The following is an 18700-nucleotide window of genomic DNA, read 5'->3' on the forward strand; positions in this document are numbered from 1 at the left end:
CATGGCGGGAGAAGCCCTTTTCTCCAGACCTAGGATTACCACCTTTGAAATGCAAAAAAACCCAATATCCCCCACCCCACATACAAGGCAAGCCGGCTGCAGTCCCAGCCAAAAGATAACTCCACAACTCCCCCTTCAACAGCCACTTATAGTATCTTGAGAGATAACACATATAGATAAAATTGATAACATCACTGATAACAAACAGGCGTTTGTTTTATCAGCACATTTTGCCTGTTAGTCTTTGTAGTCTGTTGTGTTTAGCCACTGAATGTACAGTTTCTGATGTGAGCTTTTATTGGGGGGGGAGTGTAGTAGGATCACTCGCACCATCACCCTGTTCTTCCATTATTTAATATGCCTTGCACATCTCCTCACTCTCGCGTGACTCACACCCTCTCTCACACACATGTGGTGCACTTGCATGTTGGTGGGCAGACAGCTGCTTTATTTTCAACAGTTTGGATCTGTTATTGCTTACATCTGTGGAAGTGGGAACACTGCAGCATCTTTAGCTGGACACAGAAACTTTTACCATTAGATATCCTGGTATATTGTGATGATAATGCAAATCTTTAGACCAACGTAAAAAAAATGGAAGATTAAATTATTTTTTTGACAACTGGCAAATCCATAGAAATAAATCATCCAGGCTGGTCAAATGCTGACCAGGTGGTAACCCTACCTGGATCAGACGGAGTAGCATCTACCCTCCTTCCCCTCGGAAGAGGCAAAAAAAATGCCAGGTTTGGTTGGGACTCGCTGTGGGCACTGCACTAGCTTTTCCTTTATCGTGGGGTTGGGAAGGAATTTTTCCCTCACCACCAGATTGGTCAAGGTTGAGTAGTGTTTTTTCTCACCTTCCCCACAGCGGGTTCGGGGGGGCTTTGTTATGTTGAGTAGGGAAGGGAGTTAGACTATGATGTCGCAAGACATTATGTAAGTGTGAGGCAGATGTCCAGTGCAAGTGCTCCACAGGGGAAGTATACAGTGACCAGTTAAATGGCTTGGTAAAGGAGATGCTTGTTAAAGGAGCAGAATGGGGGAGAGAAGGGATTTGGGGCTCCTATGAGTGGCACGGCGAGCCAACCCCCCTTTCCTTATAGCCTACCTTAACCCTCATTCAAGGTCGGGTTGGGATGGTAAGATCCAAGCAATGGGTTAGCTGGGGACCATGATAGAAAAGATATTGAAATGATCATGGAGTTACCTGCACTATACACTTTTATTTGCTGGGTAGTCCCAGGCATCTAATAATAAAGCTGCGGTCTGATTAAACCACATCACTGTCTCCTGTCCTTTCGGTATAACCAGATAATTAGTTTATAATGCACAAGCTTTCATCTGAAAACAGTCCCTCGGAGTAAATGAGTTTTTTGTCTATCTTGTAAATATTTCTGTTCTGAAGAAACACCTTTCAGAACAATTGTATGGGAAAAAATGGACTGCACCAGCTGGGCAAGAGTAGTGCTTGAAACACCCTTTAAAAACTGCTTGATCTCATCATTTCTCAGTACATAAATTTTATTTTCAGTGCCGTTACCCATACACAGCTGCTAAGGTGTCAAGGATTTCTTCCACTGCCAGTACTTGAATACAGTACAGGTCATTTTATTAGAAATTTGGTTATTGTAAGAGTTCCTGGTCTGCCTTTTATTTTGAAACTCTTATTTTGAACTCTGTAAATTTGTTATCTGATAATAATGCTCTTTAGAAGTTCCTCTGCCATGTTTTGTTTTGAGACACTAATCTCTCAAATCCTTATATATATATACATTTTGTTTCTAAATGTGGGGGAAAGGGAAGTGGGGAAGTTAAGGCAGTAAATGATCTAAAAGTTGTTTCAGGTACAACAGTAATCTTGCAGTCTCTCTTGCCAATTTTTGTCACATATTCATCTGTTTTTTTAAATGATTTATCTGTCCTGTTCAAATGTGAAAGACCCACATAAACAAAAGGTGAAGATGGCTAATATTTGGGGAAATCAGTAAAACTGACTCTTAAAAGGTTGTCAAATGTACAAAGTTAAACACACTGAAAAAGTAGAGAAAATATTTTTCTCTAATCTTTCAGATGTTAATAATCTTGTGCTACTTGTCACACTAGTCAGACCAAAATAATTCAGACAATATTATTTTTAGTTGACAGTGTCTGTCTAATATTTAAACATTTTAATAGTCCTAAAGGCATTTAGGACCTTAGATTTTAAGACCTAGCTTGGCATTTTCCTATATTATAATTTGCTTAAAACACACACATTTGTAATATGAAAATAAAACTATTCAAAGTTATATATATTGCAAACTATTATATATACTGTTTATCTAGCTATCTTAGCTATTTCTGTAGGGCCTATCACAATAGTATGCATTGTCTTTTTGTAAATCAAACATGCACATATAACTGGTTAGCCACATGGACTCCCAAATACCTGACCGGTATTTGTGAAGCTTTATGATTCAAATACAAGATTTTAAAGTATTACATTAGCAGATATGGCAATACTAATGTTATTCTGTAGTTGTGGAGCATATAATAGAGTATTATTATACTAATCATAGAATCATAGAATCATAGATTATAGGACTGGAAGGGACCTCGAGAGGTCATCGAGTCCAGTCCCCTGCCCGCATGGCAGGACCAAATACTGTCTAGACCATCCCTGATAGACATTTATCTAACCTACTCTTAAATATCTCCAGAGACGGAGATTCCACAACCTCCCTAGGCAATTTATTCCAGTGTTTAACCACCCTGACAGTTAGGAACTTTTTCCTAATGTCCAACCTAGACCTCCCTTGCTGCAGTTTAAACCCATTGTTTCTGGTTCTATCCTTAGAGGCTAAGGTGAACAAGTTCTCTCCCTCCTCCTCATGACACCCTTTTAGATACCTGTAAACTGCTATCATGTCCCCTCTCAGTCTTCTCTTCTCCAAACTAAACAAACCCAGTTCTTTCAGCCTTCCTTCATAGGTCATGTTCTCAAGACCTTTAATCATTCTTGTTGCTCTTCTTTGGACCCTTTCCAATTTCTCCACATCTTTTTTAAAATGCGGCGCCCAGAACTGGACACAATACTCCAGCTGAGGCCTAACCAGAGCAGAGTAGAGCGGAAGAATGACTTCTCGTGTCTTGCTCACAACACACCTGTTAATGCATCCCAGAATCATGTTTGCTTTTTTTGCAACAGCATCACACTGTTGACTCATATTTAGCTTGTGGTCCACTATAACCCCTAGATCCCTTTCTGCCGTACTCCTTCCTAGACAGTCTTTTCCCATTCTGTATGTGTGAAATTGATTTTTCCTTCCTAAGTGGAGCACTTTGCATTTGTCTTTGTTAAACTTCATCCTGTTTAACTCAGACCATTTCTCCAATTTGTCCAGATCATTTTGAATTATGACCCTGTCCTCCAAAGTAGTTGCAATCCCTCCCAGTTTGGTATCATCCGCAAACTTAATAAGCGTACTTTCTATGCCAATATCTAAGTCGTTGATGAAGATATTGAACAGAGCCGGTCCCAAAACAGACCCCTGCGGAACCCCACTCGTTACGCCTTTCCAGCAGGATTGGGAACCATTAATAACAACTCTCTGAGTACGGTTATCCAGCCAGTTATGCACCCACTTTATAGTAGCCCCATCTAATTTGTATTTGCCTAGTTTATCGATAAGAATATCATGCGAGACCGTATCAAATGCCTTACTAAAGTCTAGGTATACCACATCCACCGCTTCACCCTTATCCACAAGGCTCGTTATTCTATCAAAGAAAGCTATCAGATTGGTTTGACATGATTTGTTCTTCACAAATCCATGCTGGCTGTTCCCTATCTCCTTACCACCTTCCAAGTGTTTGCAGATGATTTCCTTAATTACTTGCTCCATTATCTTCCCTGGCACAGAAGTTAAACTAACTGGTCTGTAGTTACCTGGGTTGTTTTTATTTCCCTTTTTATAGATGGGCACTATATTTGCCCTTTTCCAGTCTTCTGGAATCTCTCCCGTCTCCCATGACTTTCCAAAGATAATAGCTAGAGGCTCAGATACCTCCTCTATTAGCTCCTTGAGTAATACAACATACTATCGCATATTAGAATTCTTCCAACTCCCTATCCTTTTTGACATAGTATATTGACAGCTGTTTTTAACCATGTTGATATATATAATGTTGAGTCTTTAGCAAAAGTTAAGTTAGTGTTTTAACTCATAGCTATAGAAGATGGAGATCAGTGCACCCAGGATATCCAATCAATTAGTATCAGAGGGGTAGCCGTATTAGTCTGGATCTGTAAAAAGCAACAGAGTGTCCTGTGGCACCTTTAAGACTAACAGATGTATTGGAGCATAAGCTTTCGTGGGTGAATACCCACTTCGTCAGACGCATGTACATGACTCAGGACTCTCTGTTGCTTTTTACAATCAGTGTTATTTTCTGCATTTCTGCAGACTCTAAACTTACTTTTTTTAATGAAGTTTCTGGCTGGTGGTTGTGAAGCTAGCCATCACTATCTCAACAAGTGCCCTGTTGTCTTTATAAATATGCACCCTGATAGAGTGATACAATAGCACCAAGGGAAGTATTAAGATGATCTTACTTTGATGCTTTGTTTTCCTATCTCTCATGCAGCACCCCTGGCCTTCTATTTCACATTTTTCATGTTCTAAAGGGAGTATGGCAATCAGTGTCAGAATAGTTTGGTGTGAATTTACAGTTTAGATTTCAATGTGTCCATCTATATGTGCTGTTCATATAAATGACTCTTATCCCCTCCCATCTGCCAAACCTGCACAGTCACCCAGTGACAATTCCACCAAACCCCCCTGCAACTTTTTCCCACCTCAGTGCTATAACTGTGTACCCCCACAAGCTGGAGAAAGCATGCTGAATCTCACTTCAATTTCAAATGCCCTATTACACCTCAAATTTGCACACAGCAATGCTCAGAAAGCACATATTAAAATATACGCAAATATACATTTAAATTTCTGTGACCGCATAATCAGATATATGGAAATGTGTCTGAATTCATCCTATACCTAACCTAAAGTCAGTTAGAATAAGCACTTCCAGACATATTAGTTTCTTGGGTAAGATGGACTGCTTAAAAACTTTCTTCTTTGAGTAGTGTCCCTATGGGTACTCCACTGTAGATGTGCTTGCGTCCCTGTGCTGTTGATCAAAGACCTTCAGTAGCAGTGTCCATACACACGCTGTCTTTCCTCATGCCCTGCCATGAGGCTAATCACGATCACGCGCAGGCTAACCCCCCCTCAGACTCTTCCTAACTGCCTCTGGCTAGAGACAGAGCTAGTCGCAGTCTGTTATGATGATTGCTTTCAATTTTGCATTTCTATAGTTAGTTAACCTCTTAGTACTTATCGTAGTTATAGTTGTAGTTTTTTCCCATTTTCTTTTTTCTCCTTAAATTTTTTTTAAAAGACTTAATTTTCCCCAGCTTTTTTCCTTGTTGGGGACCCTTCCCCCAGTATGGTATGCCCAGTCCACTGGGCTTCAAGAAGTGCTTCTTTTGCAGAGAGGTAATCCCTGTCGCAGACAAGCACTCCCAGTGCATTTGCTGCCTCAGGGAAGGCCACATTCAACAAAAGTATGGTCTCTACAAGCAACTCAGGTTCTGGTCTCATAAGGGTAGAGAGCTCAGACAGAAGATAAATTTCATGGAGGCGGCTCTCCAACCCTCTCCAGACCCGCACCATGAGTCACCTGGCAGACGTGAGTCTTCCCCACAAGCCTCAACATCTAAAGGTTGTGGGTCGAAGAAACAAGCTGCTCACCTTTCTCATAAATCATTGAAAAAAGGGAGTGGGAAGTCCCCAGAGTGACCACCAAGATACCCACAATCGTTCTCTGGCACGTTTGGTATCCTCGGTACCTTTTGCACTGACATCTTCGCAGTCCAGTACCCCTCGCTCATGGAAGTCCAGAACGGTGTGTATCTTTGACAAGTGTCTAGACCCAGTGGGCATGGGCACTAAATCAACGGTACCAGGGGACAAGGACAGGAATAAGGCATTTCCACTAAGAAGGCATTTCAGGTACACGATTCTACATCGGTTCTGTCATCTAGGCCTCATCCAGCACCAGAGCAACTGGTATGGACAACTTCCGAGTCCCTCCCAGTACTGCCAACGGCAGTGAGTTAGTCAGTACTGCCAGAATTCTGACACTCTAGGGACCTCTGTGTAATATAAACAAGGTACAGTAAAACGTATTTATTTGCACAGTGCTTCTCACTGTGTTAATAAGGACATTTTAACTCATTTTTTATTTTAGCTTGTTTTTCACCTTTAAATTAATTCATTTATTTTAACAATGACAACTACATTTCCTCTTATCTGGTATTATTCATGGTCCATACACCACATTTAGCAAAATAATTTCTCTGGGTATAGCAGGAGATGTCCTGTGTCTCCTGGTGTTTCACAGGAAACTGCTGTCACAGCAGATACCCATTCTAGCAGAAGCAACATCAGTGAAACAACAAGTTGAGACACCTGGCTTCAATTTCAGTTTTGACTTGCAGGACCTATGTAAAAGAAAACCTCATTCTCAAAAGGTGATCCGTGCCAGCTCAATGAACACAAATAATAATATGAAAATATCCTTAATCTACCATTTCTAAACTTTTCCATAAAGTATAGTAGATACACTAGAATACTAAAATTGATATAAAAGTTATTAATTGAATTCACAATGGATAATTTATGTCGTCATCCAGGGTCACATTTATAATTGTATAATCATTTTGTGGTGTTTATAACTTCTTGAACAGACATATAAACCAACTGTGAGATGGATTACTTTTGCAATTAGTATGTTGAAAATAAATGGCAAACAGTGACTGAAACATACACCAATGAGTTGTAAATAAAATTCATTCCTGGTTATTCTTTATTGTTTCAAATGACTGATGTAGTTAAAAACTTTTTGTAAAAAAATCTATAATCTAAACATTCTCCATTAACATTTTGTTGTCTTTTAAATTAATGCTGGAAAGGGCCATGCTAGTTCCTGTGAACCCTGTGGCCTTTGCCTCTTTCTGTTCACATGTAGTGTTGCCATGAAAGTCAAGTGACTCTGTGGGGAGGTTTCTAAGAAAAGGGAGAGGATCAGATAATATAAAGGTTGTAAAGACCTCTAGATGACTCAAGTGGAGGGACACCATAGCCTTTGATACTTTTGGATCAAAGGATGTATTGACTATGGGATTAGGGTGTATTAGGACATCATGCAAAATGCTGATGATCAGTGCCAGTCTGTGATGTGACTATACCATTTCCTGTCTTGAATATGATTTTTAGCGGGGGGAGGGGACTATTGGGTGTTACTAAGACCTGGTTGGATGATAATTTTATTTTGTGCAATCTGGTCCCCGTATTTTTAGCAAATTGGTATCAAAGCCTGGATTGTTAAGCATTCGGGAGAGCTCATCTATTTAAAATCCACCTTTGAATAGGGAGCTTAATTCTTGGTTAACACCAGGTACTTTGAGCAGCAAACCCTCTTGCACTGGTCAGAACCTACCTTTAGTATTTTCCGGATACACCAACTATGTTGTGTACAGTATTGTCAGTGAAGAAATAGTTACTCACCTTGTGCAATAACTACAGTTCTTCTAGATGTGTCCCCCTATTGGTGTGCCACTGAAGGTGTGCTTACATCTCTGCACAGCTGATTGGAGAACTTCAGTAGCAGTGTCCGTTCTGCCCGCACATGTGCTGTTTCTCCTCATACCCTGCCACAAGGCTAGTCAGGGCACACAGGCTAATCCCCCTCAGTTCTTCTCTACTGCAAAGTCATGGACAAGAACTCCGAAGTAGAGGAGAGGAAAGCGGGTTGTGGAGCACCCATACATTTTTGTCCTTGGGCAAGCTTACATTTCATTATTATAAAATGAAACAAATCCCTCACAGAACTGCGTGAGAGTAGACAATGGATGGCAATCACTTTTTAGAGAGATTACAGTGAGGATTTCAGGACTGTTTAAAGTATGGATTATGTAAATTTTGTATTTAAGGACTTCAAAAAATGCATAGTATTGACAGGGCCTATTACAATATAGGGTATCATGTAGATATGTGTCCAGGGAGTTTTAAATACATGTATTATTGTGCAGAATTGTCTTAGTTGTTGAACATTCACTTGGAATGCTTGAATCTTTCTTCTACTTCTGGCAATGATGGCATCCATCATCAATTAAGTTGTGAGGTATTGCTAACAATTATTTTGTTCAGGATTCTTAAATGTAATCATTAAACTCAGGACGATGGATGAAACTAAAATTACTGCATTTGTTATTTCTTGGTACTCTGCATAAGCAGTACTCACAAACAAAATTGATTTTTGCCATGCTCATGCAATAACTAAGAATAATAATAAAATGAAAAAAGAGACATTACTGATATTTGAAAATCAGCTATTGTAATTTTTACTCCAGGTATTTTGGGAACTTCTGTGTCATGGTTTGGAACCTCAGCCCTCAAGGAAATCCCCCTAATGTGTCCTCCCCTGTCTCCCTCACCCCACTCCTTACCCCTCTCTTCTAGCTCTGAGAAGTGGATGCTGAGATGTGCCATCTTGGGGGAGGGGCAGAAAAAGCCACCTACATCCTAATTTTGCAAACACTGCAGATTGCTCACCGCATTTGGGGTAACCGTTATCCTCTCTGCCCCTCCCTATCCTGGGATTTCCCCTGTCTGCCACTTTCTGGCAGCACCTATATCCCTTGCTTAACCCCATCCCTGATTTTACATAGCTGCCTCTCTCCTTTCTTGACCTCCACCTGTTTGACCCCTGTGCATACAGTTCGCCTCCCTGAAAAATTCAGCCCATCCCTCCCCTCTGATTTGCCCCCTCTGCACCCTTTTAGTCCCTGTTAATAGTGTGGAACCTATTGTGAGGGCAGAGTAAGGATAGACATACCCTCACAGTCCCCACCCTGGATCAGACTGTGGTGGGGATGTTGGGGTCCTCCTCTCCCATTTCTGCTGCTTCCAACTGCTGACACTGCCAGTCCTACCATTTCTCTTCTTTTGAACACCACTGCATCTGACTCTTCTCTCCTCTCTCCCTCCATGTTTATGTCATCTACCATTCACCCCACTCATCCCTCTCAGCCTTCCTCTCTGATTTTGTTGCCTGGCTCTACCTCTTCCTCTCTGCACAATCTCATCCTTGGTGACCAGCTTCCATGTTGTTGACCCATCTAGCCCCTTAGCTGCACATTTCCTCATTCTCACCTTTTCATTCAACCTGCAACTCTAGTTCAACTCTACCACTCACCAAAGGGAACAGTCAGTTGACTTGTTTTTTACCAAGCACTACTCTCTCTCTCTCTCTCTCTCTCTCCATGATTTACTGTTCTCCACTCTGGGCTCTTTTGCCTCTCTCTCCCATTTCAATGTCTGCCCTGCCAACCCACAGCCCTGGCTCTTCCCCAGCTGCCTCTTCACTGCTCTTGTACTGTAGAGCATCTCTGGTGACCAGGCTGATTTCTGCCCTCTTCCTAGCTAAATAACTGTACTTCTCCAACGTAATTGAGTACCACACTCACAATCTCAACTGTTTTTATGCCATCTTTTCCTCACTTCTCAAACCCTTCCCTTCTCCTGCTTCCAGTTCTCTCTTCATACAGAATCTTACTTATTTTTTCAAAGAGAAAATTGAAAAAATGTGATGTGACTTTCCCTCTCCACTTTGCCCACTTTTCCTTCTCCTTCTACAACTCTCTCCTCCTCATCATCACAGACACAGAAGTTTCTCACCTGCTCTCCATATCTAGCCACTCTTTTTTGTCAGTGATTCCCTCCCCCACATCCCATCCCAGTTCCTGATCTCCCTCACACCCACTCTCATCTCCTCCCTTAGTCTTCTCCTTAACCTCTCACTGTCCTCTGTTTCTTTCCCCACACAATAGGAGCATGCTTTAGCCTCTCCCATTTTTAAAAATCCCACCTTTGATCCACTTGTCTCTCCAACTACTGGTTCATCTCCCTTTCATTTGTAATTTCATTGAATGTGCTGTCTACAAACACTGTCTTGAGTTCCTCTCCTTCAGTTACATTTTAGACCCTCTCCAGTGCAGCTTCTGCCCCTTGCGTTCCATTTCTCTCACAGAAGTCTCTTCTTAGTGAAAGCACAGAAGCAGGACTCCATCCTCATCCTTTTTTGACCTGTCAGCCACCTTCAACACCCACTCTTCTTGAAATCTTGTCTTCCCTTGGCTTCTGTGAGCCTGTCTTCTCCTGGTTGTCCTCTTATCTATCTAATCTCTCCTTCGGCATGTCTTTTGGAAGTTCCTCCTTACCCCCCTTGTCGCTTCATATGTTTGTAGGGGGTTTTCCACCGAGTTCTGTCTTTGCTCCCCTTCTCTTCTCCCTTGACACTTTATCTCTGGGTAATCTCACCCACAAATGCAAATGCAACTACCTTCTCTATGTGGATGATTCACAGATCTGTGTCTCTACTTCAGACCTGTCTCCTGTCCAAACTAAAATCTCAGCCTCTCTCTCTGATACCTCCTCATAGATGTCTAGCCATCCACTCAACCACAACGTGGCTAAAACAGAATTATTATTATTACTGTTCATTATTTTATTAATATTTATTTTGGTACTGCCTAAGGACCAACTAAGAACGGGGCCAACTGGGAAAACACAGGGTAGTAGATTGTCCTTGCCCCCAAAAAGTGTATAGCATAAAAACAATCTTAATCTACCCTCGAAGCCCTTCCCCCACTGCCTACCTTCCCAATCACTGTGGACCATACTATCATCCTGCCTGTCACTCAAGCCCATAATTTAGGTGTCATCTTCAAGTCGGATCTCTCTCCTGGTCATGACATCCAGGCTATGTCTAACTCTTGCCAATTCTTCTACATAACATTGCTAAGCCTTTCCTGTCCATCCACATAGCTAAAAGTCTTGTCCAAGCTCTTATCATCTGGCCTCTCAAATACTGCAACATCCTCCTATCTGGTTTTGACAAACACAATCTATTCCCTCTCATATTTATTCAGAATGCTGTTGCAACGATCATTTTCTTAGCCTGTCACTTTGACCATGTCCCTCCACTGGCTTCCCCTTCTCTATTGTATCAAAATATCAGCTACTGGTGTTCATTTTCAAGGCCCTTCACAGCCTGTTCCCACCCTACCTTTTATTTCTCATTCACTTTTGAAATGTCAGCTCAGTTAACAATCTCCACACACTCAATACATTTTCCAACAAGCACCTTCATGTTTTCTCCCATGCTGTCCTGTATGCGTAGGAGGAGCTCTCCGTAAACATCCACATCATTATCCTGCTTCAAATCCCTCCTCAAAAAAATCTCCTCTGCTATGATGCCTACTAAAAATTGGCAATAATTAGGCAGCTGGTGCAGTGAGAGTACTGTCTGTCATGCTGACCAATATTGTCTCATTATTTCATTGTACTCCCCCCGTTTGTCTGTATCCAGCTGGTGTGTCTCGTTTTATACTTAGATGGTAAGCTATTTGGGGCAGGGACTGTTTTTGTTCTGTGTTTGTACAGTGCTTAGCATAGTGGTGTCTGAAGCACTACAGTAATACAAATAAATAATAACAATAATAATTAGCTTTTTTTCTTAGTTTCCTTGATATGGTCCATTGAGTAAGGAGTTTTCTGGCATGGTGTTTTGTTCATAGAACATGTGTATTCTCCAAGATCAGTATTATCCCAAGGAATGATGCCTTGCATTTGCCACACTGCCTGTCTACCCTCCCCAACTTCTTCATGGGAGCCATGGGACCATCAACTGTTGCTTTCAGAATCTCCCTCTAGGCGAGGTTTCATAACACATAGGGGGATCTCTGGCCCAGTAAGCAATAACAAAGCCATGGAATCACCATGGAGTTGAAAGAGAGAAAATGTGGAGTTCAAGGAGTACAGTACCACAGAGACCCACTCTATGGCTGCCCCCTACCCTGATTCAACCATTCCCCACTCATAGATCAGGGTTTCAACACTGCATCTGGGATGAGCTATGTGGGTTAAGTTGAGGAGTGAAACACCAGATCTAAAAGGAGTTCACATCCACCACCCATAGAAGCAAAGGGAACAGTCTGACCTACATGTACTGGAAGTCTCTTTCTTTTGGATTTAGGATAGGGAGACGCTGTCACCTTCAAAACACTGTCTTCAGTGTTTGTGGTTTGAACCAAATAGATTTGGGAAAGAAAAGAAATATGTGGCTATATCCATTTAAACATTGACTGACAGTGACTTTGATTATTGTTAAATATTTGAAAATCACAACATAGTTTATATTAATTTTAAAATGCCATTTTCTCTGGTTTATTTAGCATTTTGTTCATCTCACCGGTGCGTAAGTAACTTCTTTACCATGGGTCTCAGAATTATGCCTATTCAGCAGCAAGTAGTAACTGGTTCAACATGAGCTGTTCCTTGTATAAACATACAAAAGGCTTGACCCAGACTAAATCAATTTAAAAAGAAAAACATTAAATCTATGTTTCCTGTTACATGCTTAAGGTCTTCTTTGGTTTCTTATGATTTTACTGTATTATTGACCAACTATCATAGGCTTTAGTTTATCCTCCTACACCACCAGCTGAGCAGTTCAAATGGGATGGTGGAGTTATTTTCGGAAGGGCAAAACAATGACAATTATAACATCTACATTGAATTTCAGCTGGTGACGCAGCTTTTATGCTAGGGGTACGGAAGTCATATGAATCTTGGCTTACCCTTTTTCCTGATTTCAGTTGCTAGAAGGGTTTCAAAAGCAGCAAAATGAAAAAAGGGTGCAAAGTTCATAGAATTTGGAACCCTGTATTTTCAAAACAAGGTCAATTGTATACATTTTAACTTATTCTGGTCCATTCAGGAAGTATACTGAATAAAATCAGGGTGTTATTCATGTAAGTAATTGACAGAGAAACCCATGAGTTTTTATTTTATAGTATGTGTGTATGTATACAATTAGTTGGAAAAATTGGAAGCTATTTTTTCCCTCTTAGTGTAAACTGACGCAATTCAATTTCAGATTGGTAATCAGTCATTTGCAAAATGTAACCAACCATTAATGTGTTAGTTCTTCTGATTCTTTTATAAAAGTCCTTGAAAGTACACCTCATGTGGTTGTACTGTTTTAGTAGTAGCAAAGGTTAGGTATCTCAACTCGCATCTTTTGCATGACTTACTTTCATAACTTGTTTGCAAAAGCAATTGCAAACCTGCTTTTGGACTCATTCTTTGCATAAGCAGATTAGGCTTTCTCAGCTACAAGAATGGAGTACTGTGCATATATGTTTTGAAAAGAACCCTTAAATAACCCATCATGCAAAGCAATACAAGCTAGCAACCCTGGGGAAAAATAACCCTAAGCATACATACTCATTGAGAAGAAAGTGCCTAGAAAGCTGAAATACTGAGACACCTCTCAAGACGATGATGGTTGACAGAAAGTTACACATTAGTTTACAGTGTGATATGACAGCAAAAAAACTAACAAAATTAGGGCTGCATACACAAAGGCACCATGCCATGAAATAGGGTGAGCATGCAGTGTTTTATATTGTAGTTCTGGTCTGAACACATCTGGGATATTATATATGCGTCTGGGCCCCACCTTAACAGAAAGTTATTAATCATCTGGAGGGGTTCAGAGAAAAGTAACAAAAGTAGAGGCTGGAAGGATTGATTTACAGTGTGAGAACTGAGTTTTAAAAGAATGGCATTTGTATGGAACTGTTAAGAGGTGAAAAATTGGGAGGGTTGCAGAAACATAAGAATCTACTAATATTTCAAAGGTGCACACATGAAGGATGGAAAGGAATTATTTAGGTTGTTACATGGGGTATTACTAGGGGTAATAGGATGCAATTAAGACAGAGAAAATGTAGCTTGAGTATCAGCATGATAGTGAGATATATTAGGGTGTGGAATAGTCTCCTATGGGAAGTGGTACAAACCTCATTGCTTAAGACTTTTAAAACTGAATTGAATGAAATACCCGAAAAAAGGCAGCATGGGAACAATTTTGTACTGACTGTGGAACGGACTGGTTGTCCAATAGGTCTTGTCTATCTCTAGCTTGTTTGATTCTATGAATAGTAGTCATGCCTGTTCATTGCACCTGGAGATAAATGCCAGGAAGTTAGTTAATTTTTATTTATATTGAGATAAGTACATCTAGTCATAACACAAAATAAGGGCCAAATTCACCTTGGCCAGCACAATGAGGAGTTGCCAGGGACACTTTCAGAATGCATCTATTGCTCCAATAATCCTGTTGGCCAGCATATGATTGTGCAGCACAAACTTGGGAGATGCAATGCTGGGTGTAGTTTACTTAGGGTGACCAGATAGCAAGTGTGAAAAATCAGGACAGGAGGTGGGGGGTAATAGGTGCTTATGTAAGAAAAAGCTCCAAAAATTGGGACTGTCCCTATAAAATCAGGACATCTGGTCACCCTAAGTTTACTCCTTCTCTGAAAAGAAGTAACTGCACTCTTAGCTGTTGTATGGTACCAACTGCCTCCGATTGAGGGGCTGAACATGCTACCTAATCAACAGACCACATCTTGAATTCCCTTTCCTTCTGCTTTCTTAACTGTTGGGAAAAGATCCTCTCCTCCTGCTTGCACTGCAAAAGGGAGAAAGTTTTCTACAACCTCCTTCCTGTTTTCCCCTCTGCAGCACAGGCATGGTCTAATCCTAAGGTTTTCTCACTTTATAATAATAAACTAAGGAAGCAATTTGGAAAGCAAGAAAATAAATATATTCTGATCCTATATGAGGTGTACAGGGGACGTGATTTTTGCGGAGAACCCCTTTTAGTATCAAACTTCCTTCAGATGTTGCCTTGTGTTCTTTCTACTCTGTTTTCTCACTTATGCATCTAATTTATCTAGTGAGTGTTTTAGAATGAAGGACAATCGAAATAAAAATGGCTTTTAGCCCAAGCATGTCAAATCTTCATTAAATTTTAAATCTTATACTTGCAGCTGCATAGAATCTTTCAGATGTGAAGTAATAAAGATAAATTTTAGCTAAAGCACAAGTGTGTTGCTTAATAGTCCTCTATAAATAGACAGTAGTAGCAAAAGCAGAAAAAATGTGTGTGAAATAATTTATTTTCGTTTAAATCTGTCTATAAATGTATATAAATGAAAGATAATTAAAACAACGTATTGTATTGTACTTCCTTTTTGCTCCTTTTTGCATTTTTCATTTCTTTTAACCTCTTGGTTGGAAATATAGAGCGCAAATGTTTTTTATCTGGTGTCTCTGGCGGTAAAAATAATGATTGAAAAATGTGCTTTTTGGAATTGGATTGCGGAGGAGGGGAGAAGAAGGATTTCACTATGCCAGTAAACTAAATTACCATATGTTGTATTTATATATTTAGAGAAATCTAAACACATGGATTTCACAGGATGTGTCTCTTGCTGCTTTTATTTTGGCTAATATTTCCCAAAATATAAGCTCCAGTCTTTATTTGGATTAAACAAAGCAAATAATCAAGTTATCATCTGACCTAATGTCACTTGGTAATTTGTAATATGAATCACTGTACATATATCCATGAAACTGTGCCTTGCAAGGGAAATAAATTACATCATAGTTGTTATGGACTAGACTTCTCAGGAGAGAGGGTTGACAAGAGCACTCTGAGTTTTAAAGATCACAGCATATTTATCTCTGGCGACATAGATTGTATGCAGTATATTTTTGCTTAAGTTTTGAAGAAAAATATAGGACTACTGCACAGTGCCACTGCATTGCATAATCATAAATGATTTGTTCAAAACAATAGGCCCTATGACCATTCATGTGACTCTACATATAGACACACATGTTTTGTCCTCTGTGTGTGTGTAAAACTTTAGTTTCTTAACACCAATGATTAAATTTTTTTGTAAAATTGATCAGTTATATGCGAAGATCAGAAACTATATGTGAATGGGAAGCTCCAGCTTAAAATATGTAATGGGTAAATTCATGAAGAAGAGATTACAAATTGGAATCGTGCCTTTTAACGGAAAGTTGTAGGAATATCCAATTCACCTTATTTTCTGATGTATTTTAAAACTAGTATTAAATTCAGTTACACCTTTTTATTACATTATTAAATGAACAGCTTCCATTACTCTGTATAGTTTCAAGATAGAGTGGGCAAGCTGATTCCTCTAAAGATTCTCCACTGATCTTTAGCAGAAGTCTCAAGACAATTGGTAGTACAGTAATACTCTGATAACAATTGTATTGTCTTCATAATTGTCTCAGCTGCCTCCTCTGGTTCAGAAAACTATTGAATGTGTTGCTGAACATGGGTTTCTTTACATGTCTTTAAAGTACTGAATAATAAACTGAAAAATACAATGCCGCAGAACCTTGCATTAGCTACACATTAAATAATTTGCTCAAAATGTTGCTCTTTGTTTCCTCATTTGTCAGCAAACTTTTAATAACAAAATGTTTTAATGAAATCTCATATTACTATGATTAAATTATTTTTACACAAGAAGGCATATTATGGAAATTTTACTTGTACCTTTAGGGACTTATAGCGAGTGCTGTGAATGGTTAAAACTAAATGTGTCAACATAAATTAACAAAATACATTTTGAAATGTCCTTACTACTTTTATTCTTTCATGGATGTGCTAAATTTGAACAGATTAGCTCATAGTGGAGTTTCTTATAGTACTCTCCTGAATTCTGGTTGCAGAACACTTTTGGGTGACTTTGATAGTATATTTACAAAACACTGTGGCTGGAATTTTCAAAGGGGCCTAAGGAAGTTAAGCACCTAACACTTTCCATGGGATTTGGGTACCTTACTTCTTTGGACTCCTTGGAAAATCCCAGCTTCCCTTTTTTATAAGCTTCTAGTTCTGTATAGCCTTCTAAAAGTTTAAGTAATTAAGTATACACTTAATATATCTTCTTGCTATAGGATCATATCCTGAAGTCCTTATAGAGAGCTTGATTCTGCCATCCTTACTCACATTTATTTCCACTGTTTTCAGTGGGGCTTCTCATACAAGCCCAATCCAAAGTGCATTGAAATCAATGGAATGACTTCCCACGGATTTCAATGGCTCAGCCTATGATACGGTATCACTCAACATAAGAGTGGCAGAATTGAGCCCTCCTAACTTACTGTGGGAAAATACCCATTGAGGTTAATAGGAATTTTGCTGATCATGATCGTCCGTATTTAGACCATATTTATAGCACTTAACAGAGTGGCAACTTTCTCTCTCTAACTCGCACAAATCTTTCTATCATGATAGGAGAGCACTGAATTTGGGAATTCTTCGAGACCCTGGATCAGAGGTTGAAGACAGACAATACCAAATAGATCTGCAATCTGTCAACATTGGTACTGCACAGTGGGATCAGCTGAAACCAGAGAAGGACAATAGTAAAGGAGGTGTGCTGACAGAGAGTGAAAGAAATTCTCAAAACCCAGCGCTTGAATGGAATATGGCCAGTAGGTAAGGAAATAATTCAAAACTTTGTGTCTTTCGGACAAAAAACATTGGGGATACAATCTACAGTATGCCTGATCAAAGTATTTTTTCTCTGTTTTTACTTTGCATTGTAAATATTTTCTATGAAATAGAGTTTTGAATTGTACATTTGAAACTGTTATTTGTATTATTGCTACACTGTAATTATTGCATAGGTCTTTTGTGTGTCTATTTTCCTTAGAAATTCCATTTTTGACTTCCTTATTATATGGCCATAGAAAATAACTCCAGGAGGAGACTTGGCATTCAAGTTCTTAGGCTAGGAACCTTTGGGTTTGGGGTTTTTTTGTTTCCTTTGTTTGTATTTTTACAAAGTTTGAATAAAGCAGTTTAGACATTTCTAAGTTAGGGAAGGACAAAGTAGAATTTTTTCTATTGGCTCCTAAATGGGTTTTTTGCTTCTGTAAGGGAAAACAACTGCATTTGTTGAATAACTCATTTCAGCTGATTTGTCCATAATGTGGACTGTAAAATATGCAAAAGAGACAGCTGAAACAGGTTTAACACAGTTACTCCTGGATTGCCCATTGGGAGACTTCCATTTGGCTCATCTGCTAAAATTGCTTCCAGTGGACTGGACTTTAAGGATCTTGTTCAATTCTGGATCATAATGAGTCCAGCATGAGATGGGAAACGTTGCTGTGGGTTAAATTCAGGATATAATAATAGATACAGCATAAATGCATTTGCTTGGTATTTAAAATTTAAAAAGAGATCTCTTAATTCCTATGAATGAATTAGTCATCACAGTTTTGTTGCATTCCATGTATTTGCATTATAATGGCTAATATACAATGCTTTTGAAATTCATACTGAGATGAATTTATTTTCTCATGAATGAGCATGTTACAATGTGTACTTTCATTATTCTATGATTCAAGCAGCATCTACCCTCATTTGTCGCTCTTGTAACTCTATTGACTTCTATTGTGTTGTATACGTGTAACTGAGGGTAGAATGTGAATATATTTGAGAATCTAAAGTTTGGAAATACCTGAAAACAGATTGAAAAGAGGTACAGCAGAGAAAGTGAAGAGATGAAATGGTTGGTATTTATTGAGAAAGGGTTTGTTTGTTTGTTTGTTTACTCTGACTTTTTATGCTTTTATTTCTAAACTGTAAATGAGATCAGGATTAAATCTTTTTGAAAACAACA

General features: G+C 39.3%; 1 protein-coding gene across 19 annotated transcripts in view; it reads left to right on the forward strand.

The window, feature by feature from the left end:
* The window catches only part of VPS13B (vacuolar protein sorting 13 homolog B), a 943390-nt gene that overhangs the window by 625501 nt on the left and 299189 nt on the right, over positions 1-18700 (forward strand). For 17 of the 19 annotated variants that reach the window (XR_010598024.1, XM_065582180.1, XM_065582178.1 and 14 more), the window contains one exon: positions 17305-17508. Coding sequence is in view for 16 of the 19 variants with exons in the window: in XM_065582180.1 (XP_065438252.1) it covers positions 17305-17508 (204 nt within the window). In the remaining 3 variants the exon portion in view is untranslated. Of the gene's footprint in view, positions 1-17304; positions 17509-18700 lie in introns of those variants that run through there. The other 2 variants (XR_010598025.1, XR_006173164.2) reach the window with 1 other exon arrangement.

The sequence above is a fragment of the Chrysemys picta genome, chromosome 2 (genome assembly GCF_011386835.1).
Source record: "Chrysemys picta bellii isolate R12L10 chromosome 2, ASM1138683v2, whole genome shotgun sequence".
Classification (NCBI taxonomy): domain Eukaryota; kingdom Metazoa; phylum Chordata; order Testudines; family Emydidae; genus Chrysemys; species Chrysemys picta.